The 18756-nt window shown below is 48.1% G+C and overlaps 1 protein-coding gene across 2 annotated transcripts in view; it reads left to right on the top strand.

Moving 5' to 3' along the window:
- Positions 1–18756, top strand: part of MASP2 (MBL associated serine protease 2) — a 252671-nt gene that overhangs the window by 87192 nt on the left and 146723 nt on the right. For both annotated transcript variants that reach the window (XM_078642238.1, XM_078642239.1), the window contains exon 5: positions 17697–17893. In XM_078642238.1, the coding sequence (XP_078498364.1) occupies positions 17697–17893 (197 nt within the window). The remainder of the gene's footprint in view (positions 1–17696; positions 17894–18756) is intronic.

The following is an 18756-nucleotide window of genomic DNA, read 5'->3' on the forward strand; positions in this document are numbered from 1 at the left end:
GGAGGTCCTCTTGGCCGCCCTGATGACGTGGTGGTGGTTGCGGATGGCGTCCTTGTGTGCTGCGTGGCTGTACGGAGTTTGTTCACTGTGCCATTTCTTCTCTAGTTTCTGGCAGGCTTGCTTGGAGGCTAGGAGTTCTGGGGTGAACCAGCTGGCCCTCTTGCTGGTGTCTCCCTGGGGGTGGGTTCTTCAGTGGGGCGAGGGTGTTGCCCCCTTGTGTATAAACGTAGGGGATCCAGGTGTTATCCTGACTCCTCTACTCTATACCTGCAGAATAATCATACAAAATCCAGTTGTTTTCCTGTTCCCACTACTTTATCCTCTGAGTATAAGCACAGATGATCCACTCGCTGAATGTAAACATGGAATTTAGGCATCGTCTGGATCCCACTGCTCTATCCCCTGAGCGTAAACATAAATCTATACATCCTGATGTTTTACATGTGTGAAGGGAACGTGTTTTTCTCACATGGAACATGTATTCCTTGTGAAAAAATGCAATAGCACATCTGTGCTGCCCCATAACTGTGGACTGTCCACAGTTTCGCAGATCCACACTAGTACAATTATAGCTCACAGAGTTGCACAGATACTTGGCCATGGGGGGTTTGGATTCTTCTGTTTGTTTCACAGTCTTCACAGGGTACGAATGTTGAGCATTGAGAGCCCCTCCAGCTCGAGATAAATGGTACATGCACCTGGATAGATTAGTCTGGCTATCAGGTAATTTGCCCCTACTTCGTTGTAAGGGGTGCATAGTAAGGACAGCGACTTAACTGGACATATACTTGTGCTACAATGTTTGCAACCACATGCTTAGCTCAGCCATGGGTACAAGAATGATCAAAATTGGAGGGGCATGTAAGACAAGGGGACAATGACATTCTAAACCTATTGTACTATGTTTGCAAGGAAAAAAACAATTAAAAAAAAGAAAAAAACAAGGTGCTCAGATTCAAAGCTGCAAAAGTTAGAGCTTCCACTGACGTACTGCAGTCTGATTTGCAAATCCCATGAAATTACTAAATTATAAAAGCTGTAAATGTACTTATTTGATCGATCGTGGAAGCATTAAAGTTTGAGTCAGTCTGTCCAGGTTTAGAAACTGCAATTTACCCACACATCGCTGCTGCAGTGCACTCACTAGTCTCTTGGACTGGTTAACTTCTGAATGTACTAAATTCTGGGCTGGAAACCTTGATGAGAGCAGCATCCGGATGCGTAATGCTTCTTTTCATTTGTGTTTCCCAAACTTGTTTTTTACTCATCCTAACATTGTTCAGTAATTGTGTGTGGGGATGTTGTAGAAGAGGTTCTCTGGGTCCCTGGTTCGTTCTTTTCTTTCTACCTCCTGAGGTCCCACTCCCCGCATCTTTTGTTCCCATTACTGTCCAGCATTAAGTGCCTGACCTATTTCACGCCTTATTACTCTGGGATCATGAATATGCTGAATCCACCTTTAACAATTAATGAGGAGTAGATGCAGAATTACTCTTCCGTGGCCTCCGTGTTAAGTGCAACCTGGAAAAAGTTCAAGACCTGATCCCAGGGAGGAGAACTGAAGACATCCCCTAAAATAAAAATACTGATTCCTAAGAAAAGGCTGTCTTTAAATACCTTAATGCTGAGCTGCTGGACCTCATCTCTTTCCTCCCTAAGATGGAGAACGGAGCAAAGTGTGCTGCCTTGCCTTACTCCAGCCATTCAAAGACACGAAAAATGGCTTTGGTGACCTCATAAATATGATTTTGTAGTTTGCGCCGTCGGAGCGTCACAAAAAGTGATGCTCTGGCAGCACAAGAGGCTCATAAATATACCCCATTATCTCCAAAAAGAGGCCTCTTCATCTGGAACCCTGTTTTAACTTTAAAAACAGATTTATCTTGCTCTAAACAACAATATATCCGGGACCAGTTTCCCTGTGAGACACTACCTGCATACCATTGTGAATACCATTAAATGTATGTGTTTGTAAGTATTCACCTTTTTAAAAAGTTTATCTGCCTTAAATTACCAATAACTTGCGCTTGTGAGGAAATTTTATCACATTCAAAATTAAACTATTCAAAACTAATTTTACGTGAAAATTCCATTTACAAGTACAATTCCAAGTTTTGGGAATTACAGAATTGACTTTTAACTTGTAAATTAGGAAGTTTGCGTCTCAACCTCAATTCCCTTTGTATGAGTGGTAATTACCACAACTGGTAAATATCGATAACCCAGGGTGTTGTGTTTACAGATGAGCTAATTACCACCTATTCTGAGTTCTCCATATCGGCACCAGGCACAGCATGCAGTATTAATTAGTGTTTTGTGCACCGATTATCTCATGTTTCACCTTTGTTCTGGCCATTTTTTCTGGACACATTTAAGATTTTTTCCGGGGTGAAATTAGGGACATATTATCAAGAACGGCGTTAAAATTATCGCTGCTTTAGCGGCAGGAAACTGCCGCTAAAGAGGCGATAATGGCCTTGATAATATGCCCTTGTGAATTCCCATAGTAGCCCAGGTTCACACCAGAACATGGGCTTCTATGGGAATTCACAAGGGCATAATATCAAGCCCATTATCGCCGCTTTAGCGGCAGTTTCTTGCTGCTAAAGCGGCGATAATTTTAACGCCGTTCTTGATAATATGCCCCTAAGTCTCGTAAAATTGCGGTTTCGCTATAATTACTACGTGCAGCTCAATTCAGAATACCGATCTGGTGCAAACTGTAGTTTGCATACCCGGTATTCAGAATTAGGGGCTATTCATTGCTTGAGTAGGCAATTAGGTGTGTGAAACAGGCCCCACGTGTCTATGGTGAAAGCAGTCTTTGGTTCAGTACTCATGGGCACTCTAGCCAGCTACTAGTGGGTTCTATAAACCCAGACCTATTGCAAACTCACCTGTGTTGCTACACACTCTGTAGTCATGTCACTATAGGCTTCATTCAGTGTACCGATGGGCCCCACGTCCTTCATCACCCTCGGTCTGAGGGTCCCACTCATTGTGACCAAATCCCCAACACTAGATTTAGACCAAAATGTGTTTATAATTAATTAAATGTGGGATAAGCTACATTAAGTGAAGGCTCTTCTAAAGAATAACCCCCAGATTCATCAAGGTCCCATTTTGCGAGTCCTTAATAGCAATTTTTAAGGAATCGCTATTGAAGACTCGCAAAACGGAATGCATGTAGAAATCGCAATATTTTTTGCGATTTCTACTGCTTCCTTATTTGCGATTAGCTAATTGCTAATCGCAAATAAGGAATGGCTTTCCCATTCATTCCTATGGGCCTAAAGGCCCATAGGAATGAATGGGGAGTCATTCCTTATTTGCGATTAGCAATTAGCGAATCGCAAATAAGGAAGCGATTTCAAGGGTGCCAGGGTGTCCAAAGGACACCCTGTAGCACCCCTGAAATGGTAAGGTACACTGGTGTTGCGCACACACGTCTAAAGGACATGTGTGTGTGTAACATACAACTTAGAAAAATGCACTGAAGTGCATTTTTCTAAGTTTTCGCTATTTACCACATAGTTAGACTTCGCGGTAAATAGCGGCCCCAGATTGTGAATTCGCAATTTTAAAATGGTTCATGAATTGCATTTAAGGAATCTCAAATTGAGATTCCTTAAATGCAATAATTCGCAATTTAGCGCTTTCTAAAATTGCGATTTTTGCATTTGGGATGATGAATCCCAAATGCAACAAGCATTGGAAATGCAATAGGTCTCGCAGCATTAGAGTTAGTGCTTTTAGAATTGTTTATGGGTTTTTTTTGTAAATCTTTAGCATTTTTGTTTCCTGTAGCCAATGCTAAAGAATTACAAATAAAAAAAGCCATAAACAATTCTAAAAGCTCTAACTCAAATGCTCCGAGACCTATTGCACTGTGTGAGGGTGAGTGAGGGTGAGTGACGGTGGGTGAGGATGAGTGAGGGTGAGGATGAGTGAGGGTGAGGATGAGGAGTTGAGGGTGAGGAGTTGAGGGTGAGGATGAGTTGAGGGTGAGGATGAGTGAGGGTGAGGATGAGTGAGGGTGAGGGTGAGGAGTTGAGGGTGAGGATGAGTGAGGGTGAGGATGAGTGAGGGTGAGGATGAGGAGTTGAGGGTGAGGATGAGTGAGGGTGAGGATGAGTGAGGGTGAGGGTGAGGAGTTGAGGGTGAGGATGAGTGAGGGTGAGGATGAGTGAGGGTGAGGGTGAGGAGTTGAGGGTGAGGATGAGTGAGGGTGAGGATGAGTGAGGGTGAGGATGAGTGAGGGTGAGGATGAGTGAGGGTGAGGGTGAGTGAGGGTGAGTGAGGGTGGGTGAGGATGAGTGAGGGTGAGGATGAGGAGTTGAGGGTGAGGATGAGTGAGGGTGAGGATGAGTGAGGGTGAGTGAGGGTGGGTGAGGATGAGTGAGGGTGAGGATGAGGAGTTGAGGGTGAGGATGAGTGAGGGTGAGGATGAGTGAGGGTGAGGAGAGGAGTGGAGGGTGAGGAGTGGAGGGTGAGGAGTGGAGGGTGAGGATGAGTGAGGGTGAGGAGAGGAGTGGAGGGTGAGGAGTGGAGGGTGAGGAGTGGAGGGTGAGGAGTGGAGGGTGAGGAGTGGAGGGTGAGGATGAGTGAGGGTGAGGAGAGGAGTGGAGGGTGAGGAGTGGAGGGTGAGGAGTGGAGGGTGAGGATGGATTCGCCATTGGTGTGACGGTCAAGAAGGGTTGCCCTAAATTCAATCAAGAAATTGTACTTGCATACCTCAGATGTGCCAGGGCGCAGGTAGCTTGAAGTACACGCAGCCGCCAGGGCCTAGTAACACCACACACGCAGGAGATATAAACACAGAAACAGACGGATTCGGGAAGGGCTTGTGCTGACACCAGTCACGCAGGGGCACTTCCAGGGCTAGATGATTGCGAGCGTCAGTCACAAACACGTGCTTACGTTCAAATGCAAAATGCGCACTCACAAATAAAGTATATTGAGACGCCCGCGCATAAGGAGCGCACGCACAGATTGGGGCACAGCCAACATGTACAAGTGCACTTAATGCACACCCAGAACACACCATTCGAGTCAAAAACTGACAAGCACACACAATGTACACGGACGGGGTCTGACAGGCATCTATGCACAGTTCCTCCACAGTGGCACCTACTGATACCTATGTGGAGTAAACGCACGCACTGAAAGAGAAAGCTCAGTTTTATGCAATTTACAAAGAATAGCCTCGTTCAATAGCATAGGGTGACCAGGCGTCGCGGATTTGCCCGGACAGTCCCGGTTTTTCTCCAGCCTTCCCTGCAGATTTCAGGAAATTAAGGTCATGTCCCGGTTTTTAGAGACGGTCGGCTGAACTAACAGTGGGAGGTACCTTTTAATGTTTTGCAAAGCATGGATAGTTAGCAGCTGTTATAAGAAAGCAATCTAATTAACAGGCAAGCTGCTGTGTTTATGGCTTTTTATGAATGTTCTTACTGTCTCTTCTGTAATTCTCTGCTGAGGAGCGCTGTCATCGGTGCGCTGGGTTGAATTACAATACTATTACGAATGGTTGTTCTTCTTTAAGGCACTTGTAGCGTACGATACACTCCGGGCGGTGTCAGGGTGCTAGTCCGGGCTTTGCCTTGCTTTGCTCCGTTCTTCTGTCATGTACCAGTTTGTCCGACATGGAGTATGTTTATTTAGGCATTAATACATAGTGCGAGTTGTTTATAAGTTTATGCATGTATGCATTTTTATATAGCGCGGACATTAGCCAAAGGTTCCAAAGCGCTTTACAGAAGACATACATATTACATATTCCTAAAATGTTCCTACATATAAATAAAGTAAAGACAGTAGAGTGTGGTATAAATTGCAGCAGTCATAATATTTGTAGAATGTACCATGTACCTGGATGCAGGGGCTATATGTGTAACACAGAGATCAATAGTTCCACAGCCATTAAACACAGGACGTGTTCAGCCGGTTGGGGATGCTCTACAGCCATTAAACACAGGACGGGTCAGCAAGTTGGGGATGCGCAATATTATATTTGAATGAATGAATAAATGAGATTGCTTGTATTACCCACGCTAACAGCAATAGATACCTTGGCATACATTTACAATTCCAAAGGTCACTAAGAAAGAGGAGAAGCTACTATTAAAAGTAAAGAATCGTACAAAACAATTACAGCTCAAACAGAAGATGAATGAGCGCGTTTTACAGAAAGATAAAGCGGGTCCTTTAAACCTCGCAGCTCCCCTCGAGATTTCACACGGGTTTGTGAAGATTAGGCCATGGGGAGAGAATGTGACATCAGTCTGGGCTAACCACTTCTGAGCGGGGGAACCAGGTTCTAATCTTGGGGTTGGCTCGACATCCAGTGATCCTGGGGAAATCGCATCATTATCCGTACCTACAAAAACCAAATTTGTCCTTGTGCAATGTAACGGGTACCATGTTAACCGTTCCAATCAATAGCTTAGAGTTGAATTTGCGCTATATCAAAACTGCAAAAAAAAAAAACCTGCAAAATACAAGTGTGCAAGATAGGATCCTTCGGTTTGCTGAGCAGCTGAACTGCAGTATAGTCCGGAAAACGGGAACGCTTCAAGACTTGTATGTTAGTTTGTTGCGTTAGGGCCCGGACAGAGTAAGTCACGTCAGTCTCATGTCTCCATGGGGCTTGAGGGGCTGTGGGGAAGGTAGTCTCATGACTGACATCTCAATGGAGGTTCTGGCCTGGAGCATAAACAGTCACGGGTCAGGTTGGTGTCTCTATGAGGCTTAATGGACTGGGGCAGAGGCTCTGCCGCAGAGCCAGTCACATTTCTTGATGCTGAAGGGCTGCATGTAGTTAAGTATACTGCCGGATGTAAATTGCTACAATAACTCCTCAAGTGTATTAAGTGTCACATAAACGTTGCTGAGCACCGCGCTGAGAGTAAAAGTGTGTTTGAAGGCAAGCCTCGATGTCCATGACAAAAGAAAGGCGCGCTGCCATACTTGAAGAAGGTGGGCCTCTTCCAGCAGAGAATGGACCCCGGGGCGGGCCAAGTACGCCTCTCATAAAAGAAATGGCGGGGATGGTGGAGAGTCAACCGCACAGCATTTTTATATAGCGCGGACATTAGCCAAAGGTTCCAAAGCGCTTTACAGAAGACATACATATTACATATTCCTAAATTGTTCCTACATATAAATAAAGTAAAGACAGTAGAGTGTGGTATAAATTGCAGCAGTCATAATATTTGTAGAACAGGACGAGGACTGGCGCCAAATTTAAGACATGAGGTAGAGAGGGGCGCCTCGAAGCATGATCAGTGTAAAGACTAATCCAGCGAGGTAACATCCTAAAAGAGACGCCAGGGCCGCGAGGGCAGAGACCAGTTTAGGCACACCGTGTGTGTGCGCCCTTCTCTTCTGACAGTCACTTTAATTAAACCAATACACTGCAAATTAAATTAAATATAACTCGCATTCAATCAAGGTTCATTTAACAAATGCGTCACGCGTTGGGCAGCAGCCTCAGCATTAAGCCGGAATCAAAGTGACAACAAGCTCTCGGCATTGCGTGGCGGGAGGGGGCGGGGGGAACGTCGAGGGCAGGCAGGATGACTCAGGGGAGGGGGCGGAGCGGGGCAGAGCGGCATGTGGGTGTGAACAAGCCGGGCCTTTGAAGTGAAGCTAAGCTTCACTTCAAAGGTGTCGGAGGAATGCGGGCGGCTGTGCACGCGCTTTTAAGCTCAATGCACATGCGCATTGAGCTTAAAAGTCACGGGCACTGCAAGGAATCGCCACGATTCCTTGCAAGTTAGATAAAGTGTGGATGAGCCCCTATAGTCTCGCTTGCTCGATGCGCATGCGCATCGACAGGCGAGACCTAAAAATAGCGCTCGCAAAGGGCCAGATTCTCAGAATCTGGCCCTTTGCGAGCTGATTTCGGCTTGATAAATCTGTCTGTAAGAGCCTGATTAGAGTGTGGTGGACTGGGTACTCCGTCGCAAATGTGACAGAGTACACTGTCCGCCAAACACTCTGTCCTCCCACCTCCTTTAGAGATAGCAGACCCTAAGCTTGCCTCCGTCCGAGCTCCTGTGGACTTTGCTGGCAGAAATCTTTTTCAGTCTGCCCAACAGAGTAGGAGTTGTTGGCAGGGCATAAGTTCTATCAAAAGAAGTGGGGTGGGGTTACCAAGTAAGACAATATGCAAATGGCCTCATGACGTCACGACGTAGCACTATAAAAGAAATAAAATAGTGCTGTTTAAATTATTTGTGCAAATACTGGGACAGACTAACCCATCTGACAGTCTTACAGTGTCCACATTTATATACAGGGAGAGAACAAAGGCAAAAGCTGCCTCTCTTAAGTACCTGTGAAGAGAAGGCAAGCTGTGTGCCTTTGTTTCCCTATGTGGCATTTACATTTAAATGCAAGATCCAGGCTGCCCCAGTCAGCATATACAAACAAAAGAAGGCTGGAAGGCCCCTTAACTTTGGCCCAGCTGGAGGTGAAAAAAGGCTCCCTCGCTGCCTGCACATTGCTGCTGGGAATGGAAAGCAGGCGACGTGCAGGTGCTGCTGAACGTGTCCTGGTGTCTGAAAATGACACTGGGACAAGTTCAACATATTTCTGTGGGGCCCAACTTCTTGGCAGGGGGGAGAGCGTCCACCCTGTGAAAAGAGTGTGGGGAGGCCATGTTCCTGCGTGTACCCCTGACTTGAGCCCTGGTTGTGGGAGAAAGGGCATTACACCACCCACTCTATTTAGGGTGGGTGGGGTTATGTCTTTTTTTTCTGTTCATCGGCGAAGGACAGACAAATAAACACCTCAACACTCTGGAAGAAACTCACAGGGTGTGGGAGTTATTTGATTTTTGTTTTTCAGCTACAAACTCCCACTGTGTGAGTTATTTTATGAAAAATAAAAAAAGTGTAAATGTTTGGTAGGTGGCTGTCTACCAAACACTTTTTGTACCTTGAAGGAAACCACCATGATGGTGTATCTTTTCAAGGTGCAGAGGCTCCCCATGGCCGGTGGTCATCACTAAATTTGACTGACGTTCTCTGCCTTCCCCACGGACACTTTTCTTAATTCAGCTCTAAGCCCAGTTCAGTGCTTAATTTGAGCCTGTGGTTTCCAGTGCTCAGCAACAGCACTTAGTCATCAACACTGGTGCTTTTCACAAGCTCCAGTTAAGGACACATTCATTTACGGGTAGATTAAGTGAATTACCCAGAATCACAGGAAGTTGAGCCGATGCCCAGGCTTAAACCTGGTTCCCCAGTGGAGAGGCCAGCAGCGCTGGCCATTGTGCCACACCCTCTCCAAACGTCAATGGTTAGTAGTTGGTTCTATTTTAGGCAGTGCTAGCAGGAGAAATGGGCTGGTGCAATCTGCCTTCAGACGAGAGCCCCCCTCCCATTTTTTTTTTTTTTACAAATTAATCATTGTTCCAGTCGCAGAATTTAAACAAGCGTTTGCAATGCAATCGGTCTCGCATTAGTTAAATGGAAACTACTGGCTTTGCAAATTGGAAACAAATGTGACGTCCTCCTGGCTTTGTTTTGAAATGTATTGACTTCTGTAGCAATCGCGGCACGCCGTGGCTTAGCTTTAGATGTTAAACGCTAAAGCATGGACTACTGTTTAGAATAATTTTTCAGCAACAGAACCAAAACCACATTACATGGTATTTTCGTAACACAAACCCTGTAAATCGACTTGAGGGAGAATGTATCGGGCGTGCACCCCCTATATCGAATCCAGAATATCGAGGGAAAATAATCGAATAATAAATATCAAAAGGTAAGTATAGATTTTCTATATCTAATTCCACATATATGTACCTTGGCGATATATATCTCTTCAAGGTATGCAGATGTGACGGTTGGGGATAGTAAATCTATACTTCCGGAAATGCACTTACCTTTCAATATTTTATTCCTCTATATTCTGTTCACGATATTCCAGTTTGTTTATATTCTTGGGCTTGATTTTAAGTAGTACAACTCATTCTTCCGGCAGGCTTGGGCAGTCATATTTTCAGATCCACTATCCTCCAGTAGTGTGGAAGCACCAGTCCTAACGGGAAACTTTTTGATCTTTGAACCTTAAGAAAAAGATTTGCTCTGGAAAATAGGATCAATTTATTGCAGAATCTTAGGCTGAGCAAGCTTGGATGAAACATAAAAACGAATTACATTTATTTCTAGATCTCCAAACTGACAATCAGCGTAAGGACATGAGAGAAGAGAGAAGATATATTTTATATTATTTATTAAATTTCTCTGTGGCTCTTCGAGAATTATTGTCTCTGCAGTGTGACACCCATGGCCGGAGAGGGTGACAAACTTTGGAAATGCTGAAATGCTCGAATGGCTCCCGGACTTCCAGCTTGTAAACATCACTCATGACAGCCCAGTTTACAGTAAATGTTCTCAAATCACCACTTTGACACCGTGAACCACTCCATTCTGCTCCACAGGCTGGAGGAAGTTGGTGTCTCGGGCCGCGCACTACAGTGGCTGCACTCCTTTCTGTCTGACAGGACCTTTGTGGTCTTTGAAAATGATGCTTCCTCTCCCCAAATGTGTCTTAACTGCGGTGTACCCCAGGGCTCATCCCTCAGCCCTACTTTATTTAATATCTATATGAGGCCTTTGGCTGAGGTGGTGCTTCCCTGGGGAGTACAACTTGTCACATACGCAGATGACACGCAATTGATCATCTCACTTTCTACCCAGGAAGCCCCATTTGAAAGACTCTCCAGCTGCCTTAATAAAGTTCGGGAATGGATGGATGAATCCTTCCTTAAACTTAACAGGTCTAAAACTGAGGTAATGATGCTGGGATATAAGGCACCTACCACCGTGGAGGGTTGGTGGCCGGACAAGCTGGGCCAACCACCCAAGCCGAAGACCCAAATTAAGAGCCTTGGGGTATGGATGGACCCAGCTCTTAATTTCTCAGTGCAAGCCCGGAAGGTAGCTGCCACATGCTACGCACTTATCAGGCTTCTGAGGAAGATTATCAGTCTTCTTCCCTTTGAAGCCAGAAGGATTTTAGTACAGGCGCTGGTCTTATCACGCCTAGATTACTCCAATGCGGTATATCTAGGCTCCCCCCAAGGGACAATCAAGATACTGCAGATTGTTCAGAATTGTGCAGCACGTATGCTGCTGAACATCCCGCGAAGGACATCTGCCAAACCTGCACTCCGCCAATTGCATTGGCTTCCAGTGCAGCAGAGGATCGAATTTAAAACCCTGGTTACGGTCCATAAAGTAATCCACAAAAAAGCACCCTCACTGATACAATCATTATTTTGCCCCTACCTTCCTAAGCGGTAATTAAGATCCTCTAATAAGAATCTCCTCTCAATTCCAAAAACGAGGAAAGTGCGTATGGGTGGCAGACGCTTCTCCCTACAGGCCTCAAGACTCTGGAACAATCTTTCACTCTATCTCAGAATGGAAAGTAATCATCTTAGTTTCAGGAAGTCACTGAAAACCCTCTTGTTTGTCTGATCTTGGTGAATGAACGTTGTCTAAAGCGCTGGGATGCCTCCGGGTAGCCATGCGCGATACAAATAAGTAATCATTCATTCATTCATTCATTCACGTAATCATTCATTCACTCAGTGTTTGAGTGTACAGTATGTCTGGACATTTGCAACACTCAAAGGTCGAGCAAACATTAGAGGGCCAGATGATACCTGCTGAGCTGAGGCGGTCTAACATCTGGCCTACTTTGAAATGCGACCTTTTTTACATGGGCAGATCAAAATAAACTCTACCCGTGGGCTCAGAGAGAGAGGGGTTGGAGGAAAGAGCAAAAAAAGATATGGTGAGAGAGAGAGAGAGCGCAAGAGAGACAGGGAAGGCGAAAGAGACAGGAAGAGTGAAAAAGGGAGAATAAGAGAGGGCATAAAAAATGAGAGACAACATGAAAGAGCGACAGAAGGAGGTAGAGAAAGAGAAAAGGGACGAAGAGAGAGTGAGAATTGATACGGTGAGATGGCGAGAGAGAGAAAGGGGATTAGGGGAAGAGAGAAAGGGAAAAAGACAGCGAGTAAGAGTGGGGGAGAGATATATTGAACGGGAGAGACAGTTACGGGGAGCGAGAATGAAGAAAGGTGATGGGAACGGGAGAGCGAAAGATGGAGAAAAAGAGAGAGAGAGGAGTGGGAGTGAGATGAGAAGTGGGGAAGCAGAGAGGGGAGAAAAGTCAAAAGGGAGAGAAAGGGTTGAGAGGGAGGTAGATGAAGAGTGAGAAAGAGGCTCACAGGGATAGAGATGAAGCGGGGAAATAGAGAAATGGGGAGCAATTGTGAGGGAAAGAGAGATGGGTGCGGTGAAAGGACAAGAAGAGTGAGAGATGGAGAGGCCTTAGCTGCGTAAATGAGCTGAATGAGCTCAAGAGAATTGCGGAGATTGAGCGAGGGCTGATACGGGCAACAACAGTTTTTATTGCATGTACTGTCTACTAGTAAATGGCGCCCTCTGAACTCTGCAGACTTTTGTGTGGGTCCCGGATAGGAATCTTTGTGTATCTGCAGATCTATACGCAGAGGAGTTAGGCTGTCCTGGAAAAGAAGTGTGGCGAAACCGTCTAGAAATTAACGAGATCTCTTTTCACTAACCCAGCCATGGCTTGATGCCAAGGAGGCTAGGGCGGTAATCCAATAGTGTGACTTGGGGTAACCCAAGCCATTCCAAGGGGCTTGTGACCCACCCATCCCTCCTGCAGCTTGAATGTGGGCAGGCCCGCGCCTTGGCCCCCTCACTCCTCCAGACATGGAAGCATGAACTTGCAGTTCCACGCCCACACCATTTGCGCATGAAGGCCCCATAATAGCTTTTATGGCTGTGCAGAGTTAGGTGGAGCAGGCTCTCCCGAGGCTGCAGCCCCATTCTGCAGCTCACCAACCAGTGGTGTGACTTATGGGTATCAATCAATCAATCGATCAATCACTGCATTTCTAAAGCGTGCTATATACCCGTGAGGGTCTCAAGGTGCTGGAGGGGGGGCGGGGGGGCTGCTACTGATCGAAGAGCCAGGTCTTGAGGAGTCTTCTGAAGGCCAGCAGGTCCTGGGTCTGTCGTAGGCTGGTAGGGAGAGCGTTCCAGGTCTTGGCGGCGAGGTAGGAGAAGGATCTGCCGCCGGCGGTGGTTTTCCGGATACGAGGGACTGAGGCGAGGGCGAGGCTGGCAGAGCGTAGGCTGCGGGTGGGGGTGTGGAAGCTGAGTCGGTCGTTGAGGTATGTAGGTCCGGTGTTGTGTAGCGCTTTGTGTACGTGGATGAGGAGTTTGAAGGTTATCCTCTTGTTGACGGGGAGCCAGTGTAGGCCTCTCAGATGGGGTGTGATGTGGCTGCGTCAGGGAACGTCGATGTTCAGTCGCGCCGAGGCGTTCTGGATTTGTTGTCATCGTCTCAGGAGCTTGGTTGTTGTTCCTGAGTAGAGGGCGTTCCCGTAGTCGAGTCTGCTGGTGAAGAGGGCCTGGGTGACGGTTTTTCTTGTGTCGGGGGGATCCATTTGAAGATCCTGCAGAGCATTAGGAGGGTGTTGAAGCAGGACGCGGAGACGACGTTGACTTGCTTGGTCATGGAGAGGGCGGAGTCAAGGAGGACCCCCAGGTTGCCTGCGTGGTGGGTGGGTTCCGGGGCAGTGCCTAGCGATGTGGGCCACCAGGAGTCGTCCCAGGCCGATGGGGTGGGTCCAAGAATGAGGACCTCCGTCTTGCCTGAGTTCAGCTTCAGTCTGCTGTCCTTCATCCAGTCGGCGATGGCCTTAATTCCTCTGTGGAGGTTGGCTTTGGTGGTGTGGGGGTCTTTGGTTAGGGAGATGATCAGCTGGGTGTCGTCGGCGTAGGAGATGATGTTGAGGCTATGTTGGCATGCGACGTGGGCGAGCGGTGCCATGTAGATATTGAACAGCGTCGGGCTGAGGGAGGATCCCTGAGGGATGCTGCAGATGATCTAGGTGGTTTTTGAGCGGAAGGGTGGAAGGCAGACGCTCTGGGTTCTTCTGGAGAGGAAGGATGTGGTCCAGGCCATGGCCTTCTCTTGGATTCCGGCGTCATGGAGGCGTGCTGATAAGGTGCGGTGGCAGACCATGTCAAAGGCTGCTGATAGGTCCAGGAGGATGGGGGCGGCTGTTTCTCCCTTGTCCATCAGGATCCTGATGTCGTCGGTGGCGGCGATGAGGGCGGTCTCGGTGTTGTGGTTGCTGCGAAAATCGGATTGGATAGGGTCCAGGATGTTGTTGTCTTCGAGGTAGCAAGTTAGCTATTTGTTGACAATCTCCTCTGTCACTTTTGCCGGGAACGGGAGCAGGGAGATGGGCCGGAAGTTCTTGAGGTCCTTGGGCTCCGCCTTGGGTTTCTTCAGTAGGGCGTTGATCTCTGCGTGCTTCCAGCTTTCCGGGAAGGTTGCTGTCTCAAAGGAGATGTTGATTGCTTTCCGGAGGTGGGGTGTGATGGTTGTGCTGGCCTTGTTGAAAACGTGGTGAGAGCAGGGGTCGGATGGGGATCCGGAGTGGATGGAGTTCATGGTTTTGATGGTGTCTTCGTCGCTGACGGTGGGCCAGGCGGTCAGGAGGCTGGTGCGGGTGGAGATCGCGGGGGTGGTGGTCTCGCCGGTGGGTGCTGGGGTGTCGGAGTTGAAGCTGTCGTGGATGTCGGTGATCTTGCGGTGAAAGAAGGTGGCCAGGGAGTCGCACAGGTCTTGTGATGGTGGAATGTCGTTGGTGTTGGAGCTGGGGTTGGAGAGTTCTTTCACGATGCTGAAGAGCTCTTTGGTGTTGTGTGCGTTATTGTCTAGGCGGTCCTTGAAGGCGGTCCTCTTGGTGGTCCTGATGAGTTGGTGGTGTCTGCGGGTGGCGTTCTTGTGGGCTGTGTGGCTGTCTGGTGTTCAGTCGTGGAGCCATTTCTTCTCCATCTTCCGGCAGGTGCGCTTGGATGTCCGGAGGTCTTCAGTGAACCAGGCGGCTTTCTTGTTGGTGTGGTTAGTTGTTGAGATCTTGAGAGGGGCGAGGACGTTGGCGCAGTCGTTGATCCACTGTTTGAGGTTGGTCGCGGCGCTGTCGGGGTCGATGGGGTCGGCGGGTGGTCTCAGGGCGAGGGTGGTTGTCAGTTGGTCCTCGGTGACCTTGCCCCAGCGGCGGCGTGGCAACTGTTGGGCGCAGTGGTGTGTGGTGGGTTTCTTGAAGGTGAAGTGGATGCATCTGTGGTCGGTCCAGTGGGGTTCGGTGGTGTGGTTGAAGGAGACGTGGGGGCTTGCGGAGAAGATGGGATCCAGCTTGTGTCCGGCGGCATGGTTGGGGGTCGTCACAAGCTGTTTCAATCCGAGGTTGGTGAGATTGTCGATAAGGGCGGTGGAGTTGGCGTCGTTGTTGTTCTCGAGGTGGAAGTTAAGGTCCCCGAGGAGGATGTAGTCCGTGGATGCGAGGGCGTGGGTGCTGATGAGGTCGGCGATGGTGTCGTTGAACTGTGGTCGTGGTCCGGGTGGTCTGCCGACGAGTGTTCCTCTGAGGTTTGTGTTGGGGTTGGTGTGGATCTGGAAGTGCATGTGTTCGGCAGTGGTGAGTGTGTCGTCGGTGTTGGTCGAGATTCTGAGGGTGCCTTTGTGGACGATGGCGATTTCCCCTCCAATTCCGTTGACGCGGTCTCTGCGGGAGATCTTGTAGCCTTGTGGGATGGCCATGGCGATGTCTGGCTCTGAGGTGGCGTTCAGCCAGGTTTCCGTCAGGAAGGTGACGTCGGGGGCGGTAGAATCTAGGAGGTCCCAAAGTTCGATGGCGTGCTTGCGAGCGGAGCGGGTGTTGAGGAGGATGCATCTGAGGTGGTTGGGTTCTCTGGATGGTGGTTTAGCGGGCTGGATGCTGGCGAAGCTGCAGTTCCGGCAGGTGAAGGGCCCTTGGGTGTGCTTCGGGATGGCCTGGTAGCAGGGGTGGTCTCGTCCGGTGTTGAGTGCGTGAAGGGTGCTTCAGTCGTAGTGCAGTCTGGCGTTGCGGCGTGCACCTGGTCCAGGGGTTCTGGCGCTGGGCGTGGTCCAGGCGCAGACGGGAGCAGACGGGCTTGCCATTGGCGCACCTTTGGCGCGCCCTCTGCTTGCGTCCGCTGCGCTGCCGCGCGGCGACCTCCATAGGAGGCGAAGTGGGAGGGAGGAGCAGCTGGGAGGCGGGAGCTGGGCAGCCAATGGGCGAGGGCATGGGACATAGAAGGCAAAAGGGGCGGGGCCACAGGGGAGCAGCGGCAGGGAGCGGGGGGGCACAGAGTGCACAAAGGAGCACAAGAACGCCTGAAAACTGAAAAAACAAGAAAAATACAAAATAAAATGCCAGGTGGAAGAAAGCACAAGAAATTAGCGGTACAGTGCAAATGCACACAGTCACCAGGGGCGAGCTCCCGGCAGCGGCAGCAGTGGGGCGGAGTCACGGGCACCCAGGAGGAGCCGTGCGGTGTGTGGAGTGACCTGGGGTCACTCCACACCTGGATATAAATAGAACACTTCCTCATCAACCATCTTAAACTACTTTGTGGAGGAAAACCTTGCATAACTGCCTAAAAGCGCCCCGCACACATCTACTTGCGCCCAGTGCCATAGCTGTCTTCTCCTAACTGTCACCTTGACCCCGCCCCCCCTATCTAATTGACCCATTCCGCTAAAAAACCTGGCCTGGCATGCACCATTGCCTGAAGTACCATGGGGTGGACACTCTTCGAGTCATCAACCCCTCCCCAGGACGCCCCCATTCAGAAGACCGGTGCATTGTATCCCGTGCCCGGGCGTGACAATCTTCACTTTTTGAAAAGCGGTATAAGGTTTGCTACATAGATTATACAGAAGGTGAAAAACACAGCCAATCGCGTTCATTACCGCTCCCCAGCCCCCCCGAACTGCATACTCCACTCCCCTAAAACAACAAGCCCTCTAATACCATAGGCAGGCCTTTAAGTGGGCCGGGTCCCGCCGGTGCTGCTGAGCACCGGAACTTCTAACAAGCAACCTTAGTTGAGTCAGATGAAAAAACCTCAAACTACAGTACCCAGAATACGGTGATTTGTTACTTGAACAATCCGGGCTGGAGATTCTTCTTATCTCTATGGCTGTTTCTATGCTGATACTGCGAGTACCTTCAGTGCCTATCTTTGTTCTCAGTCTTCTGTTATATTAGACTCCGGCAACTGGAATTATGTAGAAAGTCTAGAAATTATACATTATTTGGTGGACGTTCTGGCAATATGAAATGAATTACTGAAAACCGTGACTTGAAGAAACGGTTCAAAACCTCTTTCCTTCTTTCATTTAGTTGATTCCCTGTGAAATGGATCCAAAAAAGAAAAAGCCCGCGAGTGGTGCGTGCGGGCCTCAACGAGACATCTGGTTTCAATTATCGCGCCCGTGTCTGGGCACGATAATTGAAACCACATGGAGGCCGTGCGGATAACCAACACCAATAGGCCATGGGCAGAGCAATGCACCCGCCTTTGGCCAATTGCGTGCTGTCTTTGTTAAAAAGACGCGCACACAAAGGACAATAGAGTGGGCCAAAAGGAAAAGCACACGCACGAGCGTGTGCGATTCCTAGGTCCGTTTTGAAACCCCCTACAAGAGGTCTCTCGCTGCGTGTTCAGTGTTGCGCACTGCAACACTAGGCGCGAGACCTAAAAATGGCTCACCTCAAAAGGAGTCTAAAATGTGATCTGTGGTTATTTGTGTTTCAGCTAACTGTAAAGATCAGCTGTTTACTCAAAGGAGTGGGGAGATCACAAGCCCTGACTACCCCAGAAGTTACGCCAAACTCTCCAGCTGCACCTACAAAATCCATGTGGAAGAAGGCTTTATTATCAACCTGCAATTCGTGGAGACCTTCGACGTGGAGTCCCACCCGGATGTGGCCTGCCCATACGACAGACTCAAGGTAAGTAGAAAAAGCTCCCTAGGTGTGGCAAGAACAGCATGGATGTTCAAACAAGGGCAACTTCCAACCTAACAATGGAAAAAGACGGATTGCTAGTTCCCTTAAAAAATTACACATCTTTTTTATTTTATTTCAACTGTTAATTTAAAAGTGAAAATAAGTTGTTATAACGTTTGTAAAATATGCCTATTTACAAATTGCTTTAGAGTTGAAAGTGTTAATTAAAGCGTTAATACTGAAGGGGTATGAACAAGTAGGAATTGTTAACTAAAATGTTATATAAAGTTAGAGAGAATGTTGGTGCTTTTTTAGGTGCTTTAAAAATGTCGAGGTTGTAGGTTACTAAGGTATTTGGGAGTTTTAATACGATTGCATTTTTGGTAAAGGCTGTAAAAGTGATAAAGATTTTTTTTTAAATTTCTTTTTATTAAACAGTTCAATCAACATATTAAACACATCAAGTGACATACTTATGCTTCTTCAATTTTCCTTAGTGACATTCCAGACATTACAAAACATGTACAATGATAATACTCAGTGGATCAAGGGGATTCGTGTGTTTCCGCTTCTTCCTGACAGGTCGGTGAGTCCCAAATATCACCCCTGTAATGATTCCAAGCCTCCCAAACCTTCCCCCACTTCCCCAGGCAACCCCTGGCCGAATAGACTGATCTCTCCCTGAACATACACCAGTCCAAATCCTCCTTTCATTTCTCTATCTGGGGCGGCTGGCTGGCTCCCCACAGTTGGGCAATGTTCCGCTTAGCGATCATAAATGCCAATGTTGCCCATTGCGTTTTATACATGTTTAGGTCCGAGGGCTCCCAGACATTTAGGATGCATCTACAGGCCTCTGGCTGTAA

This window comes from Lissotriton helveticus, chromosome 5_1 (assembly GCF_964261635.1).
Source record: "Lissotriton helveticus chromosome 5_1, aLisHel1.1, whole genome shotgun sequence".
Taxonomy (NCBI): Eukaryota; Metazoa; Chordata; class Amphibia; order Caudata; family Salamandridae; genus Lissotriton; species Lissotriton helveticus.